This window comes from Mastigoproctus giganteus, chromosome 2 (genome assembly GCF_048544385.1).
Source record: "Mastigoproctus giganteus isolate SK-2022 chromosome 2, ASM4854438v1, whole genome shotgun sequence".
NCBI lineage: Eukaryota > Metazoa > Arthropoda > Arachnida > Uropygi > Thelyphonidae > Mastigoproctus > Mastigoproctus giganteus.
This window is the reverse complement of record NC_143576.1, coordinates 133,992,392-134,010,860: the sequence shown is the minus strand read 5'-3', so window position 1 is coordinate 134,010,860 and position 18,469 is coordinate 133,992,392. Positions and strand designations below refer to the sequence as shown.

The following is an 18,469-nucleotide window of genomic DNA, read 5'->3' as shown; positions in this document are numbered from 1 at the left end:
CTTGGCACAGGTTTTAGTCCTCTACATAGCCACCTTGCAGATTTATAATTTTTTCCCATCAATGGATGAGACTACAGATACCGTTTTTGTAGAAGTGGTGACGATGGTCTTTGAACCATGACTATATTGCAGAAATGAGTGTCTCATCATCAGGGAAGTGGGTCCCCAAAAGAAATGATTTGAGGGAAGAAAACAAGAAGAAGAAATCCGATGGTGCAAGATGAGGTGAGCAGGCTGGATGGGGCAGTATTTAAAATTCACAAGTGGCCGCTTGTGTTTTGCAATTTCAGAAGTGTGAACTGGGGCATTGTCCTGAAGCATTGTCACATCTTTGGACAGCATGTCATGCCTAGATGTTTTGATTTTCTCCCGTAATTTTGTGAGTAAGTTGGCATAATAGGCACCTGTAATTGTTCTACCTTTCGGCAGGTAATCAGTCATTATTACACCTTTCTCATCCCAAAACACTGTCACCAAGACCTTTCCTGCTGATGCTTGGATTCTTGCCTTCTTGGGGGGGGGGGGGGGGGGGGGGCAGCACAATGTCGCCATTCTATGAATTGCTTTTTTACTTTCAGGGTCTAAATGGTGTATCGAATTTTCATCTTGAGTGATTAGACAGGACAAAAAGTCTTCCTCATTATTTTGACACAGGGCTAACAACTCGTGATTTCTATTGTTGATCAGCCTTCTGGAAAACAGTCAATAATCGGGGAATCCATCTTGCACTCGAGTTCCGTAAATGGAGTTGCTCATGAAGGACTGTTTCAACAGAGCCCAAACTAATCTCACCTCCTGGGACAATTCATGCATGGATATCCGGCGCTCTTCCATGATTAACAACTCCACTTTTCTGATGGTGCTATCAGCAATGGCTGAATGGGGATGATCTGGAATGGGCTCAGATTCTATTGAGGTCCGACCACACCTAAACTGTCTATGCTAGTGCTTCCCAAGGCCAAAGAATAGGACTTTATCCTTATATACAGCAGTCATCTCCTCATGGATTTATTTAGAAGATTTCCCCTTCAAGAACAGATGCCGGATCACAGCTCTGGCTTCAACTCTGTCCATGATGATACTTCATCACTCGTTCAGCTCTGTATGAGAAAAACAAATTAAGACACAGGGATGAATTTTTACACCTTTAGAACAGAGATACGTATGATGCTACAAACAATTTATCATGACTCTGCGATATGTGGAAGTAGGTGAGGACGATTCTTTATTGAGACACCCTCGTATGTAGAAGGGCAGGCCAGGGAAGAATGTTTTATAACCATGTAAATGATCTTGATTGCAGAAAGGAGGTACCTGAGAATAAAATGGTAGACTATAGAGCTTATTATTTAAAAATAACTAAATGCAAAAGGCATAATACTTTAAGAGTTTAATATCTATATAATATTGGTATAAATACACCATAGATAACTCTTAAGAAACTACGATGGTAATGTGTGGGAGGCATTATTTGCTCTGTATTTCATATTGTGCTCTTCCTTCACAACGAGTTGCCATGGTATTGCACTACCTTGAATAAGTAACGATTCACTAATAGAGAAGACTATTGTTACTTATTCTCAGTGAATAAGTAACAATACTCTAATACCAATACAAAACGGCACCATGGCTAAATTCCTACAATGGAATTGTCGTGGATTCCGGCGAAACATTGATGACATCAAGGCCCTCCTGCAAAAGCACGAGCCAGTTTGCTTTTGCTTGCAGGAGACATACCTAAAGGCAAATGACGATCCCACAATGCATAACACCACAATTTTTCGTAAGGATAGAATTGCGGAGGGTTCTGTACATGGGGGAGTGGCTATCCTTGTGGGTAACCAGACCCCAGTGCAGCCCTTGCCAATTACAACTAGCATAGAAGCCGTCGCAATTCGCCTTACGGTGGGATTTTTATTAACCGTCTGCTCTATCTATTTGCCGCCTGGAACTGACATCACCCAGGCAGACCTTGATGATCTTCTAACGCAGCTGCCTCCCCCTTTCTTAATTCTCGGGGATTTTAACGGACATAACACCCTGTGGGGTAGTGCTAACATCAACGGAAGGGGACGAGTCATAGAGCGTATGCTCAATGACAATGACCTTTCCCTTCTAAATACTGGAACAAACACCTTCTTCCACATGCCTACCCGTACTTTTTCTGCCATTGATCTCTCTATCTGCTCCCCTTCTCTACTCCCTTCACTCACTTGGGAAGTGGAGGAGAATCCATACGGTAGCGATCACTTCCCCGTGATAACCCTGCTACACAGTGGGAGACCATGTCTTCCTTTCAGGTTACCACGGTGGAAGATTGATCAGGCTGACTGGACTGCCTTCCAACATCAGGAAAATTTTGATCTTAGTACAGTCAGTCAAGAGCCTATCAATGACGCAGTAAAGTACATCACAGAAATCACTGTCCAAGCAGCTGCTAATGCTGTCCCAAAAAAATCAGCCCGGTTTCCACCATTTCTTAAACCTTGGTGGAATTCACAATGCACAGCAGCAAAAAAGGCTCAAAACAAAGCGTGGGGGATATTTCGCCGATATCCTACCACGAACAACCTTATAGCCTTCAAACATGCACGAGCCAAAGCACGCTACATCCGTCGTCAGAGTCAAAAGGAATCGTGGATCCGTTTTACATCATCTATTAACCAGTCTACCAACTCTAAGGTAGTCTGGGATAAAATCCGGAAAATGAAGGGGAAATATACATCCCACCCTTCTTCAATCCTAGATTATAATGGATGCGCTATTGCAGATCCAACTGCAATAGCCAACGCTCTTGGGGAAACATTCTCTAACATCTCCGCAACATCCTTCTACTCCCCAGAGTTCCTGGTCCTGAAAGATAAAATGGAAAAACAAGCACTTAATTTTAAGACCAAGGGCCTCTATCCCTACAACGGGGCATTCACTATAGAGGAACTGAAAAGAGCCCTCGCTCTTTCCAAAGCAAGTGCTGTTGGACCAGATGGCATCCATTATGAAATGATTAAACATCTTTCACCAAAATCTATGGATTGTCTGCTCCGTCTGTATAACAGAATCTTTACTGAAGGGCAGTTTCCGGACTCCTGGCGAAAGGCAATCGTTCTTGCCTTTCCTAAGCCAGGAAAGGATCCAAAAGTCACCACCAACTATCGTCCTATTGCTCTGACTAGCTGTCTGTGCAAAATCCTGGAGAGAATGGTCAATTCTCGTTTAATATGGTATTTAGAATCAAATGACCTTCTCTCCAACATCCAGTGCGGCTTCCGAAGGAACCGGTCCACTTTGGACCACCTTATTAGATTGGAAGCACCCATCCGGGATGCTTTCCTAAAACGCGAACACTTGGTGTCGGTGTTCTTTGACATGGAGAAAGCGTATGACACAACTTGGAGATTTGGCATTTTAAAAGATTTATATAGCCTAGGCATAAGAGGGCACCTGCCCTTTTTTATTCAAAACTTTTTAGCCAATCGATTGTTCCAAGTTCGTGTGGGATCCTCACTCTCTCGCTCCTTTAGCCAAGAGGAGGGAGTACCACAAGGGTCAGTATTAAGTGTCACGCTTTTTGCCATAAAAATAAATTCCATCACAAAACAACTTCCTCCAACTGTAAACAGTGCCCTCTATGTTGACGACTTTAGCATTTTTTGCCAGTCGTGCAACATGAGGGTTATTGAACGACAACTGCAGAAAGCCATTGATAGTCTAAGTTCCTGGGCACTTGCTAATGGCTTCAGGTTCTCGCCGGAGAAGACCGTTTGCGTACACTTTTGTCGCAAGCGTAATCTTCATCCTGAACCTGAATTAAGGCTCGGACAAAATGCTATTCCAGTAGCAGCGAACACAAAATTCTTGGGACTCATATTCGATAAAAAATTGACCTTTTTGGATCACATTCGTCAATTCCGCACAAAGTGCACAAGAGCCCTTAATATGCTCCGCTCGCTCTCCTCCTTATCTTGGGGTGCAGACCGATGCACCCTTCTACGGCTTTACCGTGCACTTGTGCGATCCAAATTAGATTATGGGTCCCAGGTATATTCCTCAGCCAGAGACAGTGTCCTGCGATGGCTGGACCCCGTCCATCATCAGGCCCTACGTATTGCTACTGGAGCATATCGCACATCTCCTGTCCAGAGCTTATACGTCGAAGCAAACGAACCACCGTTATCGCTTCGACGTAAGCAGTTGTCTTTAAAGTATGCTTTAAAACTGAAATCCCTGCCAGACCATCCTACGTGGCCATTCGTTTTTGAGCCACGATGGGAACATTTATACAATACTCGTAAGACTGCCAATCGTCCTTTTGGTATTCGTTTCCAAGAGCTACTCAAAGAACTTAATATCAAGGTAGACAAGGTTGCCCAAATATCAAAGCAACCCTTTCCACCCTGGCATGCTCGTGTCCCGGCATGCGACTTGTCGCTTAGAAACTGGGGAAAGTCGGACACGCCATCATGTGTCTACCTGCAGCTTCATTCAGCACACCGAACTGAATATTCCGACTTCGCGCCAGTCTACACAGACGGTTCGAAGTCAGAATCATATGTGGGATCTGCTGCTGTCTTCACAGACAGCACTATATCAGAGCAGATTCCCTCTGATTGCAGCATATTTACTGCAGAGCTGCACGCTGTAGAGTTAGCCTTGGAACACATTAGTAAATGCCAATACCAACGGTTCATTTTATATACCGACTCTCTTAGCATGTTACAGGCTTTAATATCTGTGAGGTATAATCCTCATCCAGTCCTGTCTAGCATTCAGCAGAAGATTCACGTTCTCCATGAACGCGAATATGACATCCGCTTCTGCTGGATTCCCAGCCACATTGGGATTAGGGGAAATGATTTGGCTGACGCCGCAGCCAAATCAGCAATTCCCAATAATAACCGCTGCCTGTTAGTCCCCTATACAGACTACAGGCAAATAGTACATCAAAAGGTACATTCCCAATGGCAGGATTCGTGGAATAGACAGACTGCGAATAAATTATATTGTATAAAGCCTGTTATTGAACCGTGGCAGTCTAGTCTGCGCAGGAATCGTAAGGAGGAAGTTGTTCTTGCCCGGACCCGCATAGGACATAGTCATTTGACACATTCCTTTCTGCTGAGGGCTGATGACCCTCCTATGTGTGAGTCTTGTGGCACAATTTTATCGATTAGACACCTTTTAATCGACTGTCCAGATTTTAGCAATATCCGTTCTAGCGTTTTTAATCATCTGACTGAGCCGTATACACTCAGTCAGATGTTATCCAACAATGACCATGTGTCTGCTATTTTTAGTTATTTTAAATCAATAAGGCTTTTTACTTATATTTAATATTTACATGTTATGTTATTTCTTTATTGATTTATCTTTTCTACATTTTATACCTTTGTTACTTTATATACTGACATGCTGGCCTAAGTAATTAGGTCAGTGAACATTGCATTTTTTATATATGACTTTAGTTTGGCGCATTATAGCCTTAGTAGCTAATGCGCCAATAAAACCAACCAAACAAACAAACAAACAAACAAACATTGAGATTGATGAGGTCGTGCCAGTATTGTTTATTGCATTTCAAATTTTTTTGATGGTTTTGGTAGTAGTATAAGAGGACTTTAATTAGATTTTCATGTGAAATGCTGGTGAAGAGGTTTTTGAAGTCATAGGTGTAGATGCTTCTGATATTATTTATTTTTGTTTTTGATGTATTCTAGATATTTTTTGTTGTTGGAAATGATTCTGGTGTTAATGATTTTGTTAGCTATAATATTAAGTTTTTCTTCCATTAGGTTGCTGGAAGGTTTTATGTAACTGTTTTTGCCTAATGTGATGAACCTTTTTCCAGTGGGTGCTTTATGAAATTTGGGGATCCAGTAAATGAATGGGCGTCTTATATTATCTATTTTCAGTTTGAGTTTTTTGTGCATGGCTACGATTTTCTTGCTAATGCTGTTTGGTGTAGAGTTCATAATTTTGTATGTTTCACTGTGGTTGATTTCCTCTTTAAGGGTGTCTAGGTAAAACATTTTGAAAATTACACTAAAGTTGTTGTTGGCCTTATCTCTGTTTGTTATGACGAATTTGTTTTGTAGTTCTTTCGCCTTGTAGCTAATGTTTTTTAAATTATATTGTTTAATGCAATTTTGTAGTGTTATGGTTTCTTGGAATCTATTCATGATACTTTCTGTGGTATTGTTTATCCAGATTTGAAATGCCTCTATAGGTGTGTTACATTTGTAATGCAGTTTTGAAGGCGAATTAAAGTAGATCCGTGTAGTAGATTTAAGTTAGATTAAAGTTAGATTAAGCTGGATTAAAGTTAGATTAAGTTAGATTAAAGTAGATTTGCGTGTGTTTTTTAAATTGGTTGGGGTGTTGGGCCTGAATTTGGTTCCCTTTTCCATGATCTCTTTTAGTGTGTAAGCCTCTATAATGCTAAGGTCGCCTGTGATAATATGGCTGTAATGTGGATCTATGTAATTTTTATATTTATTATCTTGGCAGTGGCAAGGTTGGTCTGTGTCGTTCATATTGTTATATAATGTTTTTGTAGTTACAAATGGTTATGCCTATCGGTTATATGTAACTATTTCTAACTTTTATGTTAATGTTTTTGATAGGTAGGAAATTCTTGGTATTATTAATAATATCACTGATGTTGACATGGTCGAATGACCGGTTAAGGAATTTAATTATACAGTATTCTTTTTTTGTTCTGTCTGTGTAATCAATGCCGATTCTGAATTTAAAAATATCTCCTAGAGTATGCTTGAGGTGTTTGTTCTGATAATTGAGTTTTTGGAGAATTTTGCTTAACGTTGATAGGATCTGTGTCCCATTCTGTGATGAGTTTTTCAAAATCGTTGAGGTTTTGTGGCTTATATTTATTATCTTCATTATTTTCTTGTCTAATTTTACCATGTTTTATTCCATTTTTGTGCCAGTTTTTGTTGAGCTGAAAGATATTGTATGTACATTGTTCGGGGTTAGTGTATGTGAAGTATATATTATATGATATTTATTATAATAATATAATTATAAAAAGTACATTTCATAATACAAATTATATATATACAGTATATAATTTTCTTTATATGGAAGTCTTAAGTAAACATCAATTATAAATCACCACAAAATTAAAAAGATACTGTACACCTTTTTATAATGAAATAAATATATAAATTAAAAAATAATAATAAGTTTAAGTAACTTAAACCCAAGTTATCTCATCCAATTAACTCCCATCCAATTATCGTCCCATTGCAATTACTTCTACTCTTTCTAAAGTAATGGAGAAATCAATTAACCGCCAACTCTTAAACTACCTAGAAACCTTCCATCTGATCAACGATCGCCAGTATGGATTCCGTCAGTGTCGATCCACTGGTGATATTCTGGCTTATGTTACCCATTTATGGACTAATTCAATGGAAAGGTTCGGTGAAACACAAGTAGTTGCTCTGGACATCTCAAAGGCTTTTGATCGTGTTTGGCATAAAGGTCTTCTAAACAAGCTTCCAGCTTTATGGTTTGCCAACTGTTTTTAGTAATTGGTTATCCAGTTTTCTCTCTGATCGCTCACTGAGGGTGATGGTAGATGGCTCTCTGTCTTCTAACTTCTCCACTAATGACGGTGTCCCCCAAGGTTCAGTTCTTTCCCCCACTCTTTTCCTCTTGTATATCAATGACCTTCTTCCATTGACTGGAAATCCTATCCATAGTTTTGTCGATGATAGCACATTGCATTCAACTTTCCATTTTGAGAAACCTTGTCCTGCTCAATCAGCTTCAACTTCTCGAAACTCTGCTGCCAATTCCTTAAATGCCGATCTTCAGGTAATTCTCCAGTAGGGCAAAGACAACTTAGTTGATTTCAACCCTTCTAAACTCAGTCTTGTCTTATATCTCGCAAAAAGGATTCTTCTGCTCCTACGCTTATCTTTAGTGACGCTCCGATTTCTAGGCGAAATGATATATCTCTTTTGGGGATTACCCTGACTTCTAATCTCTCTTGGCACAAGCACATTACAAATATTGCTTCCTCTGCATCTAAAAAACTTGGTTTTCTCTTTCGCTCTCGGCGTTACTTTTCTTCCAAACAGCTGCTCACTCTGTATAAATCGCAAATCCGCCCTGCCATGGAATATTGTTCCCACATCTGGTGTGGTGCCCCAAAAACCTCTCTCAGGCTTCTTGATTCCATTCAGAAGAGGGCAGTTAGGTTAATTAATGATTCATCTCTAACAGAGTCTCTCCACTTGCTTTCTCATAGATGTACTGTTTCTGCTGCATGCCTCTTCTACAGATACTTTCATGGGCACTGTTCTGAATTGGCTTCTATAATTCCCGCTCTCTCTTTCAAAACAGTCTGAACACGTGTCGCCACCAGCCAACATCCATTTACTGTCCAACTTCAAACCCACAGAACCAACTTTTCATCTTCCTCATTTATTCATTCAACTGCCGTTTTCTGGAACAACCTCCCTTCATACGTATTTCCTGAAAATTACAATCTACAGAAGTTCAAGTCCAATGTCAACAAATATCTTCTTTCGTCTTCTCAACCTCCAACCCAAGCGCGGTACTAAGTACTATAGGTTCTAATACCTCTCTTGTTTGGGGTTCTCATAAAAAAAAATAAAAAAAAAACTTAAACCCAAGTTACGTGGCATCCCTGGAATGTTGTTGCAGCACCCCAGTTGAAAACCATTGGTCTACTGTATACTTGCAATTTTTTAAAATTATAATACATTACAAAAAAGACTCAGATAAGCAAAATAAAAATTACAAAATGTTTTTAGAGAGTAACATTATCTACAAAATATAAAGAAACACCATTATACAAACAGGACATCGACAGAGAATGCTTATATAGCAGAATTATACAAAAAAATTTATTTCTGAATTTCTGGAATATTCTTGAAGGTAATAAAAGATAAAAAGAAAGAAATAAAAATACTTATCTAGTTTTACAAACTATATTATATTCCTAAACTTTATTTCAATAACTCTAGCATTAGATTCTCGATATGCTTCTACTAAATAACTCCCTCAGACTTTTCCAGAAATAAATATGAAAAGAGTAATAGTGACTCTTTTCAAACCATTAATAATCTTGAAATACTTTGTGAAAAATTTGAAGGTTTAAATCATAATTATCTATTATTTAGTAGTTAAATTCTTAAATAATGGGCTATTCTACAGAATATAATTTTCATGTGAATGAGAACTTCTCAGACATGCTTATGCTGTCTATGAAAACATTTGACCAAAGTAAAACTAGTAGAAATAATGTTTATTACCATACATTTACTTTTGACAGATGCCAATGGTGAATCTCCACACTCATACACTGCAAAAAGTTCCAAGGGATCAGAGGTTTCTCCTAAGACTGTGTCAGATCCACGACTGAAAAATTTCATTCCAAAATTTAGATAAAAGTGAATTCTAAAGAAGTCAAAAAGAATAGACTTCAAAAGCAGCAATGTTTCATGAACTATCTGAAATAACTTTTAATTATAACCATTAATATCATTAAACATTAACTTTCTTTAAATTTTCAAACATTTTCTATTTAACACTCCTGTATATAGGAAAGAAAGTGGTTTATTTCTGGACAGTGGACAGAAATCATGTGATACCTACCTAGTAACTGGTAGGTCCACCTTTCGCCCGGTAAGGGCAGTCACACGACAAAGCATTGAGTCCACTAGTTCACGAAAGCATTCAACAGGTATTTCCATCCATGCTTGCTGCACTGCTGTCCATAAACCCACCGCATTCCCGGGAGGAGGATCCAAATCTCGAACGGACCTTTCCACAGATTCCCCAAGATACTCAAGCCATATACAGAGAGGCCATTCCATGATGATAAAATCGGCAGAATGCACTTCGAACTATGTTCTAGTCAGCATTGCTCTGTGGGCAGGTGCATTGTATGGCTGGAAGAGTCCATTGCCCTGTGGGTGCATGTTGATCATGAAGGGATGCAGATGGTCTGCCAGGATGAACACGTAACCTGGACCGTTCAGAGATGCATAGACATACAACAGGTCCCAGATGAACATGCCCCAGACCATTACCAACCATCCACCTGCCTGCCTGAACATTTCCATATTGACATGATGGGTGTAGCTTCATATGATTTCTGCCAGATATGCACACTCCTGTCTGCTTAAAATAACTGGAAACAGGACTCATTGGACCAGGAGACCTGTCTCCAATCATATTAAGATGTAGAAAGTGGAAGTTTTTACAGGTAAAATCATAACTTTTAATTCCAGGAAAGAGGGCCATGATGCTATGAGGTCCAAATATACAGATAGCAAAGGTAGAGTGAACACATTAGAATTATGGAACATTTTTAAAGCAAATAGTAACAGCAGCCATGAATCCATAAATACTAGTAAGAAAATATAGCACATGGATGATGATGATGAGATGGATGAATACACGGCTGACAAACTTAACTGAGCAGAAATGATGGCATGGCAAAACTGCAAACCGATAAAAATTGCCTATAAAGATAAAGTTTATTTTGCAATGGTACCACAGAACAGACTGACTGGCAAAGCTCAACATTAGAAATCACTGGCTATGAGAACAAAGAACAGGAACATGGAATTTTTCATATTATGTGAACAAAAAAAAAAAATAAATAAATAAATAAAAAAAAAATCAGATTGTATCGCTACGTAATGGGCACAGAAAAGCCTTGCACAACTCAGATGATGTTGCTGATGAATTCAACAGGTACTTTGCATCACTCTATACAGAAGAAAGCCCCTTCATATTGAGGCCTGGTTGTAAGTGAGATGAGCTGTGTGGGATTAGTAATACTGAAATTACAGATGGTTGTTTACTGGAAAAATCTGAGTCTAAAGCAGCAAAGCTCCTGGAGTTTATGAAATATACCAGTAATTTTGAAGGAAGTGGGAAGGGAGTGCATTGAATCATTAAGGTTACAGGAAGGCACAAATCAGGAGAAATTCCTCTGGATACCAATGGAGGTGCCAATGCATTGCCAAAGATACTTAAAGATGGTTCTAAAAGTAAAGTAGATAACTAATCTGGTTCATTCTGAGTTCAGATTCATTCTAACTTATCATGGAGGCAATAATGAAGAGTGCAATACACCTAGAGAGAAAGGGAATTCTGTTAGGCAACTGAGCCAAAGTAATTCCAATACTGTTCAGCATTGTGAAGACTAAACAGCCACCCCATTTCAACTGTATTCTTTAATATGAACAGTGCATGGAATTGATGGATGTATATCCCACATGTTTCAAACTTTTACTTGAAATTTCTATGAAAAGGTAACTTTCTTCTGAAGTGCAACTAATAAGTGTTTCTTTATAAACAGCAGTAGCACAGGGATTCTGCAGTTTAACCATGTTATGTTGTCAACATTTTTAATAAAGTGGCATATTTTTTCCTCTATGTATATTCCACTCTCTTAAATGAGAAGACAAGAGCTCTGCAATCAAATTGATTAAAACAATTCCTTTATCAAGTTATCTAATTTTTGTTGATTAGGGAAATGTGGCATTTACTTGAATTAATGCCTATTAGCCTGTTCATCTGATTCAACATACAATTCTGAAGGCACGTCTATGGAGGGTGGATTTGAAATTGGGAATTCTTTATATAAAGAACAGTATGATGGGATACACTACATCTTTCATTCTGTGAATTATAAAGTTTTATATGGCTACCATACACAAGCAGCAGCCATCATAAGGGTTTGGAGACTGTCTCATCATATTCACTGCGTGACCAAATTAACAGAACACACAGAAGACGTAGTGTAACTCATGCAACTTGTAGGACAAAATTTGGTATGGTGGTGTACCATAGAATAATGATGAGATGAGGAGACAATACTGTTTAATTCTCCTTATACCTGTCTGAAGAAACTTCAGACAGGTATAAGGAGAATTCAGACAGAATGAGAATGAAGGAGAGAAGGAGAATGAAGAAACTTCAGACAGGTATAAGGAGAATTTATACAGAATTACCCAAAAGGGTCAAATTGCAGAAGTCGATACAAGATGCTCGAAAATATGGTCACATGACATTAGTACAGTGTATGATTCCCTCCAATGGCTAAGCAAGCTTGACAGTAGTGAAGCACGCTCCATATAAGGGTTTCTATAAGATCCTGTGGCAACAAATCCCAATTTCCCACCAGTGCTGACCTCAGCTCACCAAGTGACTGAGGAGTTGGCTGTCAGGCATGCAATGAGATGCCCAAGGGTGTTCCATACATGTTTCATTGGATTTAAGTCTGTTGATCATGCTGGCCAAGGTAGTTGTTAGATACCTTCAGTTTAAAGATATTTCTCCACCACTGGAGCTCTATGTGCAGTGGCAATGTCAAGCATGAAAAGAAAATTTGGGCCAACTACACCCTTAAAAAGTCACACATAACTTTCAAGGGTCTGTTCTTGGTACCTTGCACAGTTACAGTACCCCTAACAAAAACATGGAGGGTACGGTCATTGATCATTATTCCACCTCACACAAGAACACAGCCTCCACCGTATCTCTTTCTCTGCTTTTGAAGGGTTGGAACTACATTACTTGTCACCAGATGAAATAGCATCTAGAATCTTCAGGATAAAACGGGACTCATCAGAGAACACATCCGTACCATATTTGTCAGAGCTTCAAGTCACATGTTCACGGCAACAGTTTTGATGAGCTCTGCTGTGGTTTGAGTTTGATTGATTGATTGATTAATTTAAGAAATCTTGGTGCAAGAGTGGCTGTTGTTGTTAACTTTTATGATACATAGGCTGCTAGGGCCATATTGGGTCTTTCTAATGGTGAATATTAAATATTAACTTCCTTGTAATAACTATATTTTACGATATATTCCTATATGATTTAGGAAAGTAAACAGTTATTTTTTATTAGGATTATCTCCCAGAATCTGCAATAAATTTATTGATGAATGTGTATTAGCAATTGATTTAAAGGTGTTTAAGCAGATATTTTGAAAATGGGGACAGTCCACTAATAAATGGCAAATGGTCAGTTGTACATGACAAGATGTACACTGGGAAGTGTTGTCATTTGTTAATGGATAGAGGTGAGTGAGGTGAATATGCCCAATCCTTAGCCTTCCTAAAATTGTTTTGTCTCGTCTGCTGGCCTGGAAGCTGGAGAACCAAAGCTTTGGTTCTGGTTTTATTTGATATAATTTGTTTCCTGGATAACCTCTTCAGATTAGTGACCAGCTATTGTAACATGCTTTAGGGATAATATGTTTATAATAGGTATGTGGGGTTTGAAAAGACTGCGAAATAGTAGTTGTTGAGTTTTTTTGTTTTTTTTTAGGAGCATTAGCAACTAAGGCCATATTGCTCCGGGGATATGCGGTGGTTATTCCCTGACCTTTCCGCATTCTCCGTATTTGGTGGTCACGGGCTCGAACCCCGGTCTAATCAAGAAGCGTGTGCTACGCACTGCTGCTCCTGCCCACCTGGCTACGGAGGCGCAATTGAAAGAGTAGTATCTGGCTGTTTGGCTGCAAGATCTACTCGTTCATTTCCTATTACTTCACAATGTTCTGGAATCCAGCAGAATGTCACAGTTTGGTTTGACTCATTACAAACAAATGATTCAGAATGGATGTTTTAGTACAGGGTGTGATGTGTTTGTATTACTACTTATAGCAGAGACAGCACTGAGTGAGTCAGTGTATATCAAGGGCAGACAAAATTAGAACATGAGTAATATGATCCAGAGCCAAGTTTATAGCATAAAGCTCAGAAGTGAAGATACTACATTAGACTGGTAATGAGACAGAAGTGGTGAATGATGGGAAGACTGCCTCAGAACTTATTTGGATCTCAGTTTTTGATCCAACTGTATAGAATTCACATGATTTTGATTTTTTTTTTTTTTTTTTGATTTGGTAGTTGTTGGCGCATCGGCTGCTGTGGCCATATTGCACCTCCCAAGGTTTTTGCAGTACTTTGATCCAAGCCCGAGGCGGGAATCGAACCCGCGACCTTTAGGTTGCCGGGCAGGTACTTTACCCACTCGGCTAGCCCGGTCGGCCATGATTTTGAGTTAGAGCGAGTAAGTTGAATGTAACTGTGCAATATTAGAAGGAGATAAGTTGTTCTTTCCCAACTGTTGAAAATATTAAAGATAGTCATCATAAATTGCAGAGATATTTATCCAAGGTGGACCTGATGGTGTCATGTTGGTGAAATATATTACCAATTTCTATACAGGCAGTTCTCGCTTTACAAGTTCCCGGGTTTACGAGTTTTTTCTCCCAAGTATCAACAAAATCGAAAATATGAACATTAATTGAAAAAAAAATGAATGTTAAACATTCGTAAATAGCACGTGCGTAGCGATACAATACAGTGTACCCCGCTTTACGATATTAATCAGTTCCAGAGACACCATCGTATCGTTAAAATATCGTAATGTGAACCCAATAACACATTGTTTTTTGGTAATTCGTTTCAAGATCTCGGAAGTTGAAATTTTCACTGTATAACTAAGCTAATTATCTCTCTAAAATGTCATTTTTAAGGTCACGAGTATGACCTTAAGGCCGTATAAAAGGTCATGAGTGTGGTTTGTTGTTGTTGTTGTTGTTTGGTTTTTAGGAGCATTAGCAACTAAGGCCATATTGCTCCGGGAATATGCGGTGGTCATTCCCTGACCTTTCCGCATCCTCCGTATTTGGTGGTGACGGGCTCGAACCCCGGTCTAATCAAGAAACGTGTGCTACGCACTGCTGCTCCTTCCCACCTGGCTACGGAGGCACCGAGTGTGGTTTGTAAATTGTATTAGTTACCAATTCAAATCATTAAAATGCACTACACTTTCATCATTATCATATGTTCCCTTTATAAGAATCAATTTTAAATGCCTTTGTGATATTTTTCTAAAGCACACTTCTGGAGGTCACGACCATGAAACAATAAAACAATTTAAGGCCATATAAAAGGTCGTGAGTGTGGTTTGTAAATTGTATTAGTTACCAATTCAAATCATTAAAATGCACTACACTTTCATCATTATCATATGATCCCTTTATAAGAATTAATTTTAAACGCCTTTGTGATATTTTTCTAAAGCACATTTCTGGAGGTCACGACCATGAAACAATAAAAATAATTTGCACTTTCCAGTTTATTGGGCTTGTCTGTTACTGCAAGCAATTATAAATGGGTAGTAAACTCAATCTTCTTGCATTTGCGAAAATACCGATAGCTGGAATTGTGTGGTTTTTTACGTTATTATGGTGAAATGTGTTTCCCCTTTACTGAAATCTTCAATCGTATAAAAAACATAAATAAATTTTTAGAATCTTCTCTTCATTCTTTTTTTTTATTTTTTTATTTTAAAGCTTTCTAAACTTGTTACTCCATGCTTTTTTAAAATTTTTTATTTTAAAGCTTTCTAAACTTGTTACTCCGTGCAAATTGTTTTAGTTGCAATTTGTGCATTCCGTTAAAAAATGCTTTTGCATGCTATTAAAATTTATAAAGAAAAGAGAAGATTATCTTGGAAACAAATGCCTGTTGAAACATTTCTAAAGAAGACGACTCCTTGTGCAACAAACCAACGAGTGCCAAGCCAATAATGAGTGATCAACGAGTGTGCATTTAGTCGATGACGAAGAATAAACATTCTTTAACATTTGTAAGTCTAAATAATTTCTCTTTTATTATAATTTGTTTGATTTTACAGGCTATGTTTTCATTTCTTTCGATAAATCAATCATTGTTTAAACATAAACTAATTAATTTTTGTTAAAAACGTAACCCCTATTTTTAACCTTATGTCTATGGGAAATAAATTCCCGCTTTATAAGTTTTCGCTTTACGAGCGCACGCTAGGAGCGAATTAACTCGTTAAGTCGAGAACTACCTGTATTCCATGATTCAGCTAGTTCTTTAAGTTTAAGAAGAGCAGGTCGGTTTTCATTTGGTTTGCTATTGTATAATGACTCCCATTCAGTATTGTCTAGGCATCTCCAATTAGGGTTCTGTTAAAGCAAGACTGCAGATTTTTGCAGCATACAAGAGCAGCGGTTTGGGTTTGGGGTCAATGGGATACAAACCACTGGCTTCATTGCGTAGAGTCCATTGCATTGAGCCTTCTTAACACAGTTAAGCTGGAAATATTTCCACCTGTGGGAACATCAACCTCAAAAGACAGTTGATGACAGGACGGGATTGCATGGTTCCGTCTTGCTGTTATAGCCAGATAGCGGTCTATTCTGGATGACGGAATCCGTGGACAACCTTGGCCTGCACTTCTTATAATAATTTCTGTCTTCTGAAACTGCTTCCATAGTGCCGAGACGACAATGTATGACATATTAAGCAAATGTGTCAGGGTTGCCTGCAAGTTTAGTCTCTAGAGCTAAGTTCCGGTCAACCCTTCCCTATCTCTTCCATCATGCAGTATGATTGATGACTTTTGAGGTTATGATGAACGTCGTGGCGAGATCCAATATTCCTTACACTTCGAGGGTACAGCTCTAAAACGGTTTTCGCAGGCCGGCCGCTAGTTAGTACACCGGACCGAACCTATTGGTAACTCTCTAGGAGGCTTCCGGATCAGCTAGTGTATAATCTTGCTACCTCTACTCTGCCAGATAGTGACTGGAGGGAGTCCGAGTAGTGTGTATGCGGGGAGCATTGTCGAGGCCACGTTATGTCAAGGATCTGGGTATATTCTTACCACATGTACGCCATATCCAAAAATTTCATTACTTCATACAGCTTGTTGCACCCACTTTTTCTTACTATTGAATACACCATGAATTGTCAAACTAATAGAACAAGCTTATCTGCGAAAAGATCTAAACCTCCCAAGGACTTCCTAATTCATTTCACAAATATACGTGGTCTCAATTCTAATCTCAACGATGTCCATTTCCACTTGCAGTCTGCCAAAACCACATGTACTTTTTCTGACAGAATCTCAGTTATCGGTTGATTCAACTACTGCTCAACTCAGATGCCCAAATTATTCGCTGTATGATTCCTTTCGCCTCGAAGGTGGTACTTGTGCATATGTCCGTTCTGATATTCCCTGTCAGAGACTTGGCAATTTGGAATCTCCTCTCTTTGATCTTCTCTGGCTTAAAATCTCTCTACCTCAGTGTGTCAAATTCATCTGTTGTCTCTACCGTTCTCCCAACTCCACTAATCATTTGGAGCCCTTTGACTTTCTCCAGTCCAACTTTCCTAACAGTGAGGTAATTTTCCTTGGTGATTTTAATATTCACAACTCCAGCTGGCTTCCGTTTTCTAGTCACACCGACCCAGCAGGTCGAGATGCTGAGGCTTTTGCAATTACTAATGACCTAGCACAGATTGTTCATTTACCTACAAGAATACCGGACAATCCGAATCATACAGCCAATACGCTTGATCTTTTTCTCTCAAACAACCCTTCTAAGTACACGGTCGAAGTGAGAGGTCCTTTAGGCACTTCAGATCACAACTTGGTGATTGTCTCTTCTCCAATGGAACATTTATCTCATGGCTATTCCCAATCTCGTGTTGTTTGGCATTACAAGAATGCAAAATGGGATGACCTGCGTGACTTCTTTTCCTTGGTCGGATTACTGTTTCAAAACTTCTGATGTCAACGTTTGCTCAGATCGTGTCAGTGAAATTATTCTTGCAGGAATGGAATCCTTTATCCCACACTCCACTTTAAAATCTCATCCTTTATCTAAACCTTGGTTTTCCAATAAATGTGCTAAGGCTGTTCAAGAGAAGAATGTTGCATATCGTAATTGGCTTGTTTCTAATTCTTCAGTTTCATTTTCTGCCTACACCAAAGCTCGCAACAATTGTAAAGCAGTTATTAATCAGTCCAAACTAGAGTTTGAACAGGCTAAGAGTAGAAAACTTACTTCTTGCCCTAACGGTAGCCGAGCATTCTGGTCTCTTGCCAAAGCTATTGGCCGCAACCTTTACCCATCTCTGCTCCCACCTCTGTCCAAACCAGATGGTTCTGTTGTCACTTCAGCCAAGGATAAAGCTGACCTGCTAGCATCCCATTTTTCTTCCAGCTCATGTATTAATGAACTTGGTAAAACACCTCCCACCATTCCCAACACGGTCCATTCAATGCCTCCTGTGGTCTTCCGTCAAAAGGATATCAGAAGGATTTTGATGAATCTTGATGCTAAGAAAGCTCCAGGTCCTGATGGTATTTCTCCACTTGTTCTCAAAATCTGTGCTCCTGAACTTACTCCTATTCTTTGCCGCCTTTTTTCACTTTCTTATTCCAAAGGTGTTTTTCCTTCTGCTTGGAAATTTGCTCATATCCAGCCAGTTCCTAAAAAGGGTGACAAATCCCTCCCATCAAATTATCTTCCCATTGCAATTACTTCTACTCTTTCTAAAGTAATGGAGAAATCAATTAACCGCCAACTCTTAAACTACCTAGAAACCTTCTGTCTGATCAACGA

General features: G+C 39.0%; 1 protein-coding gene across 1 annotated transcript in view; it reads right to left on the bottom strand.

Annotated features, from left to right (window-relative positions):
* LOC150089578 (DNA (cytosine-5)-methyltransferase PliMCI-like) overlaps positions 1 to 18,469 on the bottom strand; it is a 596,839-nt gene that overhangs the window by 273,585 nt on the left and 304,785 nt on the right. Inside the window, exon 18 of the mRNA XM_090368675.1 lies at positions 9,303 to 9,408. Within this exon, the coding sequence (XP_090224801.1) occupies positions 9,303 to 9,408 (106 nt within the window). The remainder of the gene's footprint in view (positions 1 to 9,302; positions 9,409 to 18,469) is intronic.